This window comes from Mandrillus leucophaeus, unplaced genomic scaffold (assembly GCF_000951045.1).
Source record: "Mandrillus leucophaeus isolate KB7577 unplaced genomic scaffold, Mleu.le_1.0 Scaffold122, whole genome shotgun sequence".
NCBI lineage: Eukaryota > Metazoa > Chordata > Mammalia > Primates > Cercopithecidae > Mandrillus > Mandrillus leucophaeus.
Genome location: NW_012100543.1, coordinates 428240 through 439897, shown reverse-complemented (window position 1 = coordinate 439897; position 11658 = coordinate 428240). Strand labels below are relative to the sequence as shown.

General features: G+C 50.6%; 1 protein-coding gene across 1 annotated transcript in view; it reads left to right on the top strand.

Annotated features, from left to right (window-relative positions):
* The first annotated feature begins 10426 nt into the window (after positions 1-10426).
* GDF7 (growth differentiation factor 7) overlaps positions 10427-11658 on the top strand; it is a 5818-nt gene continuing 4586 nt past the window's right edge. The window contains exons 1-3 of the mRNA XM_011971447.1: positions 10427-10461; positions 10535-11031; positions 11273-11567. Coding sequence (XP_011826837.1) covers positions 10427-10461; positions 10535-11031; positions 11273-11567 — 827 coding nt within the window. The remainder of the gene's footprint in view (positions 10462-10534; positions 11032-11272; positions 11568-11658) is intronic.

The window sequence follows — 11658 nt, the reverse complement described above, 5'->3', positions numbered from 1 at the left end:
TTTTTTTTTTGAGACAGGGTCTCACTCTGTTGCAGTGGCATGATCACGGCTCACTGTAGCCTCAACCTCCTTGGGCTCAGGTGATCCTCCCACCTCAACCTTCCAAGTAGCTGGGATCACAGGCATGTGCCACCATGCCCAGCTAATTTTTGTGGAAACGAGGTTTCCCTATGTTGCCCAGACTGTCCTTGAACTCCTGGGCTCAAGCAATCCACCCGCCTGAGCCTCCCAAAGTGCTGGGATTACAGGCGTGAGCCACTGTGCTCAGCCTAGTATGTCTTAATAGAACCAGAGCATATTTGAGGAGCTGGTGAGAAGGACATGTGGAGGGATTGCTGGGGGAGGAGGCAGCAGAGGCCAGGAGGAGCCTGTGTTCCCGCAGCATAGAGGGCCTTGTGTGCTATGCAAAAGAGCTCACGTCTTATCCTGAAGAAGGAGGGAGTAGGCTCATAGAACAAAAGGAAAAGAGTGTCTCAGGAAGAGACCGGGGTGTAATCAGCAATGCCAAACACTGCTGAACATCCAGGAAGATAAGGAGGTGTTCAAGAAAAACAAACAAACAAAACCCCACAGAACTAAAGCAGATTTTATTTGGAACGACTGAAATAGGGGTAAGAGACCCCAGCATAGAACTGGGCTAAATTCCGAATGCAGCATGAGAAAGTAGGAGTTTATAGGCAAGGAACAGGGTGGGAGTGGTGGCTGGAACATTACTAAGAGGAGGATGGGGGACTCTGGCTATGCCGACCTAACAGGATTCTTGCTGAAGATGGGCAGGATGGTCAGACGTCACCTGGGGATGGTGGAGGAAGAGGAACCCAGTTGGATATCGAGGGTGATCAGATAGGCAGAGTGAGAGGATGTTGGTAACCTGACTTAACCAGGTTCTTCCTAAAAGTGGATTTTATCAGGAAGTGCATGCATAGGTCTAAGAGAAGGTTCAGGAGCTTAAAGCTCAGTTTGGTCAAGAAGAGAATCTTTGTAGAGAGAAAAGTCTTCTCTGGCTTCGAGGAGGGCAGGGTCCCAGTGGGTGGAGAAGGGGATAGGAGGTGGGAAGGGGAGAAGGGAGTGGGGACCCCTCTTCCAGAGGGGGGCATGCAGATGACTTTTAGAAGCATTCTATAGAAACAATTCATGCTCATGGTAGAAAAGCTGGAAAATAGGGATAGTAAGATAAAAAAGTAAAAATCGCCTCTCATTCTATATCAGATATAACAATTGTGCTAATTTTTTGTTCCTTCTCTCCTGACATATTTTTCTATGCCTATTCTTAAGTCTTTTCTTTTAAATAATACAGAATCTTAATAGATCTATTTTGTAACTTGCTTTTTCATTTACCATCCTGTAAAATCTTTCCATGTAAAATTACCTCCAAAATTATAATTTTAAATGGCTCCTTAGAACCGCATATGCGGATGGAGAATAACTGACTTCTCTGGTCCTTAAGCTCCGTACATGTGATGGAAAGCTGGTGCGTGGGAGGAGTACTGAGCGGGGTGGATGATCTTTGAAGTGCTAGCTGGTGTTTAGGCCGGATCCCTAGGAAGAAGGCTTGGGAGAAAAGTGCTCACTTTTTTGGGAAGCTTGTTTCTTGAGTCTTTCACTGTGCATTGTTATGTTGAACAGCAGAGGAGATTGGAAGATTGGGAGAAAGGAGACAGAGCTTCATTGCTTTGCATTATAAAGGAATTTGGGAGGCATTGTCTGCCTGCAATGCAGCTCCTGAGCTCTGGGAGGTGGTTGGGCTAATGGAGGGCGCACAAGGTCCAGCCACCTGGAAGAGGCCCAGGGCGGGCCAGCTAAGGCTGCAGACCTTGGTGGGTGGCATGGTGGCATTTAGTGACTCCCCTGAGTCCTGCTCTGCTCTGTCCAAGACGCCCCATCTCAAACCTTCAGGGCCTACTATGCACCCTGATCTCGGGGAAATGGTATCTAGTACTCAGTGCACCACAGTCCTGGAAGTGCCTAGTCCACAGGAGTCACGAAGCTTGGACTGACTGTGCAAGCGAGGCTCTAGGGATCCTCAGGAATCTTTGCCTGAGGCACAGCAAATCCAGCTATTTTGTTTAGATACTGTAGAAAGCCCCAGAACTTGGAAGCACAGAGACTTGATGCATTAGACGGGTTTACATCTGCACTGTACTAAACTGTGCTCAGGAAAGCTGAATCAGGCACATCTTCCCCAACCCTCGCTAGCCCCGATTCGTTTTCTTACATCCTCTCATGTGTGAGAAGTGAAAATGCTCTTTCTTGTTTAAATACATTTATATGATTACAGGTGAGGTTGAGCATCTTTCACCTATTTATTAGTCTTCTGTTTCTTTGTGACTGTCCTGTGTGTTTCCTTTGCACATAAGAAAAAAACTTGCTCCATTTGTCTTTTTCTTGTAGATTTGTAAGAATGCTTTACATATTAAAGATACTAACCCTTTGTGATAAATGGTGTCCTGTTTGTCTTTTAACTACTTTTCCCCTAAGTTCTTATTTTGAGAATGTTTCAAAGGCACAGAAATGTTGAAGGGTTAATAACCACATCTGTGACCCCTTCCCCTCGTCTCACAGGTGGGATTCTGGCTCAGATGGAGACTGGTGATGGGCAGGAAGTTTTTTAGGCATTACCTGGGCAGAGAGTGCTGACTTGGGATGCAGTCTGCAATCATGGCAGAGGCCCTAGCCCTTTGCAGGGGGAGCTCTGGAGCTGGCATGGCCCTGCCAAGTCGTCCTGAATTGGCAGGAGGTGGGGGTGGGCCTTTTACACTCCACATTGACCAGTCACTGGATGTAGGCTACCTGACCTTGGGTGCTACACCTCCCTGTCTTCAGAGAGGGTAAGCAGGGCTGCAGGCTGCCAGCTTTCTCAGCAGCTGCAGAGTAAGTAAGCACTTAGTCCCTGAGCATCCCACCCTCGACCCCAGAGGGCAGCTGGGTTGTACACCACAGATGCCCTGCACAGCTGTGAACATTCTGCCACCTTTGTTTTACCCTCTCTCTCTTTCTCTGTTTCTGTGTTTTTTCCTTGAAACATTTAAGAGTTAGTTGTAGATATCATGATCCTTCATTCTGAATACTTCAGCATGTACCTCCTTCGAATGAGAGCATTCTCCTACTGTATTAGTCCGTTTCACACTGCTATAAAGACGTGCCCAAGACTGAGTAATTTATACAGGAAAGAGGTTTACTTGACTCACAGTTCAGCATGGCTGGGGAGGCCTCAGGGAACTTACAATCATGGCAGAAGGTGAAAGGGAAGCAAGGAACCTTTTTCACAAGGCAGCAGGAAGAAGTGCCAAGAGAAGGGGGAAAAGCCCCTTACAAAAACATCAGATCTCATGAGAACTCACTTATTATCACGAGAACAGCATGGGAAAAACTGTCTCATGATTCAGTTACCTCCACCTGGTGTCTCCCTTGACATGTGGGAATGATGAGGATTATAATTCAAGATGAGATTTGTGTGGGGACACAAAGCCTAACCATATCACCTCCATAACCACAATGCAATGATCATGCTCAGGAAAGTTGCCATTGATACAACAGTCTAATATACCATCTGTGTTCCAATTTCTCCATTCGTCCAAACAATGTCTTTACTAACAACTGCTCCCCATACCTTCCCATCCCTACATCCCACCCCGAATGAGGACTCTAACTGAAAATCCTGCATTGCATTTAATTATCACATTCTTTTAGTCTCCTTTATTCTAAAATGGGCTTTTTCATCTTTCCTGACATTGACATCTTTGAAGAGTTTAGGTCAGTGGTTCAGAATATGCCTCTGTTTGGATTTGTCTAATTGTTTCTCACGGTTACGTGCAGATGAACCTTTGGCAGAAGTGCCACACTGAGGAATCACTTTCAAGAGCACGTGATGCCAATTTCCCCTATGATTAGTGACGTTAAGTTTGATGATTTGGTTAAGGTCAATTCTGTTTTTAGAATTTTCTTACAAGCATGTTTTAAGATTTTTATGAAGTTCCAACCATCGACATAATTTTTGCTGGTTTCTACAATGAACTCATACTTCGAAAAGCATCCCTTACACAGACTGTATAAATATTTACATATTTTCTCCAAATACGCTTATAATAGTTTCATTTTCTACAATAAAATCTTCGATTCACTAGGAATTCATTTTGGTTTATGTCACAAGAGTCCATTCCCCCCTCTAAATACTTAATCGAACATCTAGTGTCATTCGCTGGTAAGTTTTATTAAACAATTCATTCTTTTCCCTTACTGGAATTGTCACTATTTTTCTACATATTTTCAAACATTGTTATTTGTTTCTGGATTCTGTTCTGTTCCCATGATCTGTCAATCCTCCTTCCAGTGCTATATGGAAATTGGTTTATTTTGATATCTGATAATGAAGATCTCCAAGGAGGATTTATTGTTTTACGATGTGAAATGTGAGTAAAAGCAGAAAGAAGAAAGAGAGAGTCCCAAGGAGGTTTGAGGGCTGGGGTGGCAGGGCAGTGACAGGTGGACAGAAACACATCCATCCGCATGCCTTTGGCTTGGGTGTGAATGACTGAAAATCAACCCTTTGCCCCACCTCTCTACTCTGCCCACCCCGTGTTTCAGTGTAATATACCATGGCATCTTTCCAAGTTATGCATGTGGATCTAACTCAGTCTCACACTGGGGGAATCATAATTCACTGTAAGGGTGTGTTACAATTTTGTCCTTACTAGATTAGGTATCATCTATTCCACTTTTCATTATTACCTCAGTTTTAAACCTTGTATGTTTATCTTCACGTGTGCAAGTATAGCTATAAATGAAACCAAATTTCTCCAAGTGAAAAGTGAAAGTGCTGAATCAAAGCATTTCCTTCTTTAAAATGTTGATGCTAACAGTTCTTGAAAAATCTTTTTTTTTTTAAATTTATATAGCCTGTACTTCACAACCCATGTTCTTGAAAAATCTCTACGAACTTACATTCCTGCAAAGGTATATGTAGGTGTGCCCACTTGCCCATCCTTTCGCCAATAACGGGTTTTATATTTTTCAGTTTTGCTAGCTTTAGAGAGGAAAAAAGTGCTATCTCATTATTCTTTTAATTTTGCAGTGATTTGCTAACGACTTTTTGGATGTTGATTCTGTAACCCAATGTTTTTACTAACTTCCAGATTTGTGTCCCCAGCAATGAGGAGAAGCATTTTGATTAGCGTCCTCTAGCTCCTCATTCAAGCCAGGAATGAAGTCTTGAAGGACAGAACCTAGCTGGGCTCTGTTTCAGTTGCCCTAAATTAACACATTATTAAGGATGGATCCGCTACCTAGTGAGGGTGAGAGGGCACATGGGGGAGTCATAGCCTAGGGCCAGGTCCCCAGTTTTGTAGGTGCCCCCTTCTTTGCAAGGCAGCGTCAGAGACTGCCTCCTGCAGACAAATCTCACAGACACCTTTGCTGTGTGGACCAGAAGAGCTGAGATAGCCATCCCCAGACATCAGGATCCGGTCAGCCCTGTGATCCTCCTGGCCAACACTCTGTTTCAGGAACCGGGGGATTACTTGTTCCCAGTATTCTCATCCTCAGGGGTGGCTGCAAGCTCTCACGTCCTAGACCAGGGACACATCTTCTGGTTCCTCCAACTCTGTTCCTGTCAGCTCCTATCTTCCCAGGCTGCAGATAATTTGGTTCCTCTAATCATTGTGGGCCTAGAACAGAAACGCTGGGCTCTATCTAAGCAAGATTGGAGGGCTGGGCATTCCAAATTATTGCACAAAGAGTCAGCAGCTTTTATTCCAAAAGTAGTTTTTTGTTTGTTTGTTTTGTTTTGTTTTTGTTGTTGTTGTTTTTTAATCTCATGTGTCCACAAAGGTCTCCAAGAAAACCTGCTGGACACACAACTGCAGAGCATTCAGAATACTGAAATCCATGGTGAGCAAGTCACAGAGGGGAAATGCTGCCAAGACAGTGGCCACACCCAGGAGACTGAATGGACAAGCTAGATGAACCGGCCTTCCAACTGGTTAAACCAGGACTTACCCAGATAGCACAAAATGCCATTTTTTTTTTTTTTTTTTTTTTACTGAGGCAGCACTGGGGTAAGGACTTTCCCTACTTGATTTAATCTACTCTTTGGCACACCCCTTATAAGTAGGCAACTCTGTCCCCGTTTAAAGACAAGGAGACAGAAGATGACAGAGATTAATTAGGGTCGCAAAGCTCGAACACAGCAAAAGTGGATTGGAAGCCAGGTCTTTACCATGACCCTATACTGTAGTCTTTTTCCTGAGTCAATGGAAGCGTATGGTCCTTGCCCCCAGGACACCTTACAGCCCCAGGCGAGCTTGTTCACCTGCAGAGGCCCAGAGCACTGGTTCCTGAGCCTCCCCTCGCAGTAGGTAGGAAGTTCCTCAACACTGCACTGCTGTTACAACAAGTGACCAGCAGATGGCAATGTCCACCAGCCCTCCCTGATTTGTCCCAAACCCAAAGGGCTCTGAGATGTCCCTTTTGGAAGGCTTCTGGGAAAGAAGCTACCTTTCTCCCTTCTTCTCTGTTGCCTCTCCTCCCCCTCCCAGTGGCCTGGGGCACAGGGGCAGGCCACGCCCAGCGGCCTGGGGCCAGAGCCGTGGCTGACCCCAGTGTGGATGCCAGAGCTGTTGCTCTGAGTAACCTGGGGCCGGGTAGCACCAATCGAGCCTGGGAAATTCCTCTAGCTTCAGGAAGCCCAGCCCTGGGCATCCTACGGGGCTGAGCCAGAGCCTGTTGGAATCTTCCCACCTCGCTGTCCCAGGTCTTTCTATGGGAGACATTTGCAGCAGATCTCTGGACTGAGAGGAGTCCAGCATCACCAGACCCAGCGAGGGTAGATGGCTCTGCAGGCTGTTGTCATCAACTTCTGTCCTTTGCCTTCCCTGGGAGACCTAACCCAGGGCCCTATCTCCTCACCTCCAACCCTTTCTCCAGCCGTGAGTCAAAAGGCCCAGAGGCTATGGTGGGTCCAGACGGAGGACAGGCTCCTGGCTGGGTCCCAGGCAGTGGACCCATCTCACACTCTCCCTGTCTTTCACTGCAAATCCAGTGGATGTCTGATTGTCAGCCTCACTGCACATCTGGGGTCTAAAGCCAGGAAGGGCGAGGAACTTGCAGTCCAAGGTTATAGGCACGATTTGAATTGAGATCTCTTGACTCTCAGGATGATCAGTTTTATGTTCCAAACGAGTGCACCCAGCATCCCCAGCAGAGGAGAGGGCAGGGGAGAGGCTGACCCTCATCATGCTGCACCCACAGGGTGCCCTAAGCAGAGGTGAGTCAAGACCCTCTGGGCTGCAATGGGGAACAAAGGCCTCTGATCACAGGATAGCAGATGGCTGTGATGCCAAATGAAGGCTACTGATCACGCCCCCTTGTTGGGGACTTGGCTTCTGCATGTAGACAATGTAAAGTAGGTCACCTCTAAGGGATCTTTCAGTTGTCTTGTCATCAGACATGGGGCCAGGTGTCTCGGTGTGGCAGGAGACCCTGGGCAAGGCTGAGTAGGTGACAGCTGGGGCTTGCCCAAGTTCCCATACCTAACAGTCACCTCAACGTGGCTCTAGCTGGGGGATCCAAGACTAACTCCCTAAGTGGTATCAGTGTTCCCAGATGACAGGCAAACTCCCCACAGCAAAGATACCTTTGAGAGATGTGGCTCTCCTAGGATTAGCAGAGAGGACTTCCTCACAACCAGGTGCAGGAAAGCACAAATACAATCCCAGAACTTTGGGAGACCGAGTCTGGGCTCAAGAGGATCCTTTGAGGCCACCTTGCCAACACAGCAAGACCCCGTCTCTACAAAATATTTTGTAAAATTAGCTGGGTGTGGTAGCATGTGCCTGTAGTCCCAGCTACTAGGGAGGCTGAGGTAGGAAGATCACTTGAGCCCAGGAATTTGAGTTACCGTGAGCCATGATTCTGCCACTGCACTTCGGTCTGGGCCACAGAGGGAGACCCTATCTCTTAAAACAAAACAAAACAAAAAAAACTTCCTCCCATTCAGAGCTATCAGAGGCTGCCTTGGATAGGGAGTTCCCCACCTCTGCAGGCATGCAAGCGCAGCCCAGGAAGCAGTTTGTTATGATTCAGGCATGCATGGCAAGTTGGCTTAAATAATAACCCAAAAGTTATTTTCAGCTCCTTGGGTTCTATGACTGAGTCAGGGATGTGGTGCTGAGAGAAAGTAAAAACAGCTTCTGCAAGGGGCGGAAGAGCAGCAAAGTGCTCTGGGATAGGGATGTGGGAACTGGGGTGGGGATGTGGGAACTGCCCCTCCTTACCCCCCAAGTTGTGAAACATCGCCCCAAGCAGGCTGCTTTTTCCCTCCTTCCTCTGTTGGAGTCAATCTCACCTTCTCTCTCTGAGGAGGACTCAGCTGGAGCCTGGAGGTCTGGGGTTTGGGGGTGATCAGATGGATGAAGAACTAAAGTTAGGGCTTTCAGACCCCAGTTTTCTCCCAACCTCCTCTGACCTTTGCTCCTGACATCTGCCTCTGGGTCTCATCTGCTCTCCAGCGATGGCTGGGGCAACACAGAGGAAGGAGGTTTTCATTCTTAAGGCTCTTAGTGCAGTTAGCATGTGGCGCACAGCTTCAAGGGCTCCAGGCTGTGTGCACTAGCTCTCTCATGCCCAGCCCATCGACCTAAGATCCCCGCATCCCCCAAGAGGAAGTCCCAACTGGGTGGGCACCTGGAGACCTGGGTCATGGGCAGGTCCTGCTGCTGGTATGACGGACTATTTTCCATGGCAAGTGTTTTCCGTTTCCAGTTGCAAGCAGTGGCAGGCAAGAGGCCCCTGGGTAACACTTTCATAGTCTTCACCTGGACTGGAGAGGTCCTTTCTTTGCCAAGAATTTTCTAGAAAGCCAGAGAGGAAAGGCAGGCATACTCTGCCTCTCCACGGGGTCTGGGGAGCAGGGCGGCAGAACAAAGCCCCTCACATTCCCATCCCCCAGCCCCAAGCCAAGGGTTGAGCAAGGACAGTTGATGACTCCAGGCTCTGCCACTCCCCAGGTGCCACTACACAAGGTGTTGAATTCTTTAGTTCAACTTTCCTTTTCTATAGAATGGGAAGAATACCCATCTCACAGCATAGAGTAGTTGTGAGAATGAAATGGCATGAGGTGTGTGGAGCAGCAGGCAAGGTGCCTGGCATTCAAGAGATAACGAATGGGCACTATCGTTATTTACTGGGAGCAAGGGAGACAGGCATGGCCCACGCATCCTCTCTGCCTCCTCCTTCTGGGCCCTGCTCCAATGTGTCCTCCGCTGATCACAGAGACCCCCAGCCTATCACTTTACTCGGAACCACTGGACAGCACACTGGGCATTTATGCGCTTCCTGTTGGCTGTCTCCTGCATCCATCCTAAAGTTCCATGTGCTTGCCCTGCGCATTGCTCAATACACAATGCACCGAAGGCTACCTGGCCATGAGCATTTACATCAGAGAAGAAATGAATGGAGGGACCGCTAAATAAATGAATGACTATGCCTTCACTATACAGAACAAGCAGCACAGGTGGGAACACAGGTTCCGGGTTGGAACACACGCAGCGGGAGGACAGTGGCTCCAGCAGCATCAGCCCACCCCGGTTGTGTCCTCCAAAGCCCTCCAGGTGCATAGAAGCTGCTTCTCTCTCTGCCATGATCACCCCTGGCACTGGGAACACACTGGTGGTTGGGGGGCAAGACTACGTCCCCTCCTCTGTGCCGGCCTGTTATGCCAGCCACACACAGGATGCGTTGAGAATCCGCTCATTTTATAGATGAGGAAATTCGGTCTCCAAGAAGCTAAGTGGCCTACTCCCACAAGGACAGCAAGGTGCAGGGATTCCAACCCATCCGTCATTCCTAAGCCCCAACGTGGCAGGGGTGTCACGTAATCAACAAACGTTTATTTGTAACTGGCTGTGCCAAGAATGTGCTAGGACCCCTCTGCTCTCTGCTCTACACAGCCGGGTAAACTGAAGTTAAGACAAGGCAAGCGACTTGTTGTCACCCAGGACTCCCCGCGCCTTTGCACAAATCTTAGCCGAGGGCGCATGGCTGCAGGGGGAACGGAGCCAAGTAACATAGTAGGACCCAGCATCGCGTCAGGGAGAGACGGGGGGCTGGCAGGATGGGGGCGGCGGTGTTTGTCACCGACTCTCCAACCCCAGTCCCGAAGGCAGGGTGGATTATCCAAGCTCGGTCGTCCCAGATCCCCCAGGTTCCTGCTACGAGAAGTCCCTCAGCGCCGGCAGCGCTGACCCTGGCCTGGGGGTCTGCCCTTCCCGGCAATGTCAGGCCTTTCTCCTTGGCATCCATCGACCTTGGGGTCTGCGAGGACTGAACCTCACTAGGCCTCTCTCTCCCACCCGCAAACGTTCTCTAGTGTTATGCGGCTCAAAGCCCCAAGCTGAGCAGGCGCCGCGTCTCCGCGGTGGCCGAGAGGGCGATGGCCGAGGAGTTCGTTTGGGACGAAGCAGCGGAGTAGGGGAACTGGGGAGCCTGGGCCGGAGTCGGCCCAGGAACTCCATAGGCCGGGCCTCTCTGTGGGTCCCAGCGCAGCGCAGCCAGGCGGGCGTCGGGACCCACGCGGCTTTGGATTCGGCGAGCGACCTTGCTTTGAAGCTGATCACCCGCTCAAGGTGATCACGACGTGCCCACCCGGTCTAGATTTTGAGTTCTGCAGCAAATGCAATTTTAAAGGAAAAGGACCCGCCTGTCCTTCTCCGGCAGTTCGTTTGGCCCAGGCCTTCGATCTGCTGAAAGTTTCCGATCTAGGGGGATGTCCAGGCTGCCGGCGGAGCAGAGCCGATAACCCTCCCTTCCGGCGCGTTCCCCTGAGACTTGGCCTCCGCAACCTGTCCTGCCAGCCGCGGAGCAAAGTGCTCTGCCGCCCGCGCGAGTGCGCCCCGGGGCCTCGCAGCTGCCGGGCGTCCCCGCCATCCACCCCGGGCCCCGCGCCATCACCGCGGCGAGGGAAGAAGCTCGGAGGCACCATCCCGGGGCTCTGCGCCGTCCGCTCTCCGGGATCCTGGCGGCTCACGGACAAAGCTGGTAGCTGGTTTCCGTTAGCTGCTGCCCTCACCCCGAAGGCGGGCGGAAGGTCGCCAGTTGGACGCACAGCCAAACTCTCAGCGCACTCCCGCGCGAGATCCCATATCACCCGGGGGTGCCGTCCTCATTCCGAGCTCCTTCTACAGCTTGGCTCCCGCTGAAGCGCAACTTCCGCGCCCAAACCTTGCTTTTCCGACGGGCCGTCCGCGTCCAGCCGTCTCTTTCCGGCCTGCCCTTTCAGCCCCTCGCCCCCCCTTCCTCCCATACCGGCCCCCTCCCCTGCTCTGGCCGCCCGCTGCGATCCTTTGGGGGCTGTGGCTAAGTGGGGAACCGCCGACCCGCGATCCGAAACGCGCCTTTGCGGCCGCCGGGCGCATCCTGTGGCCTCTTGCGCGGCCACCGGGACGCGGCGCGAAGCGGTCTGGAGGGCGAGTCCTTCTGCGGTCCCACCTCTCCCGCCCCGTCCCTGACACTGGGAACCAGAGCGGGGAGGGGCGGGTGTTTCTCTGTGGGGGAGTAGGGAAGAAGCTAGGCGGGTACGCGCGGTGCCCCAAGCCTGGAACCAAGGAGTGCGCGTTGGTCTTGGGCTCCGCGCGGGTGGAGGGGGGTCGCCCTGCCGCGGGGAGG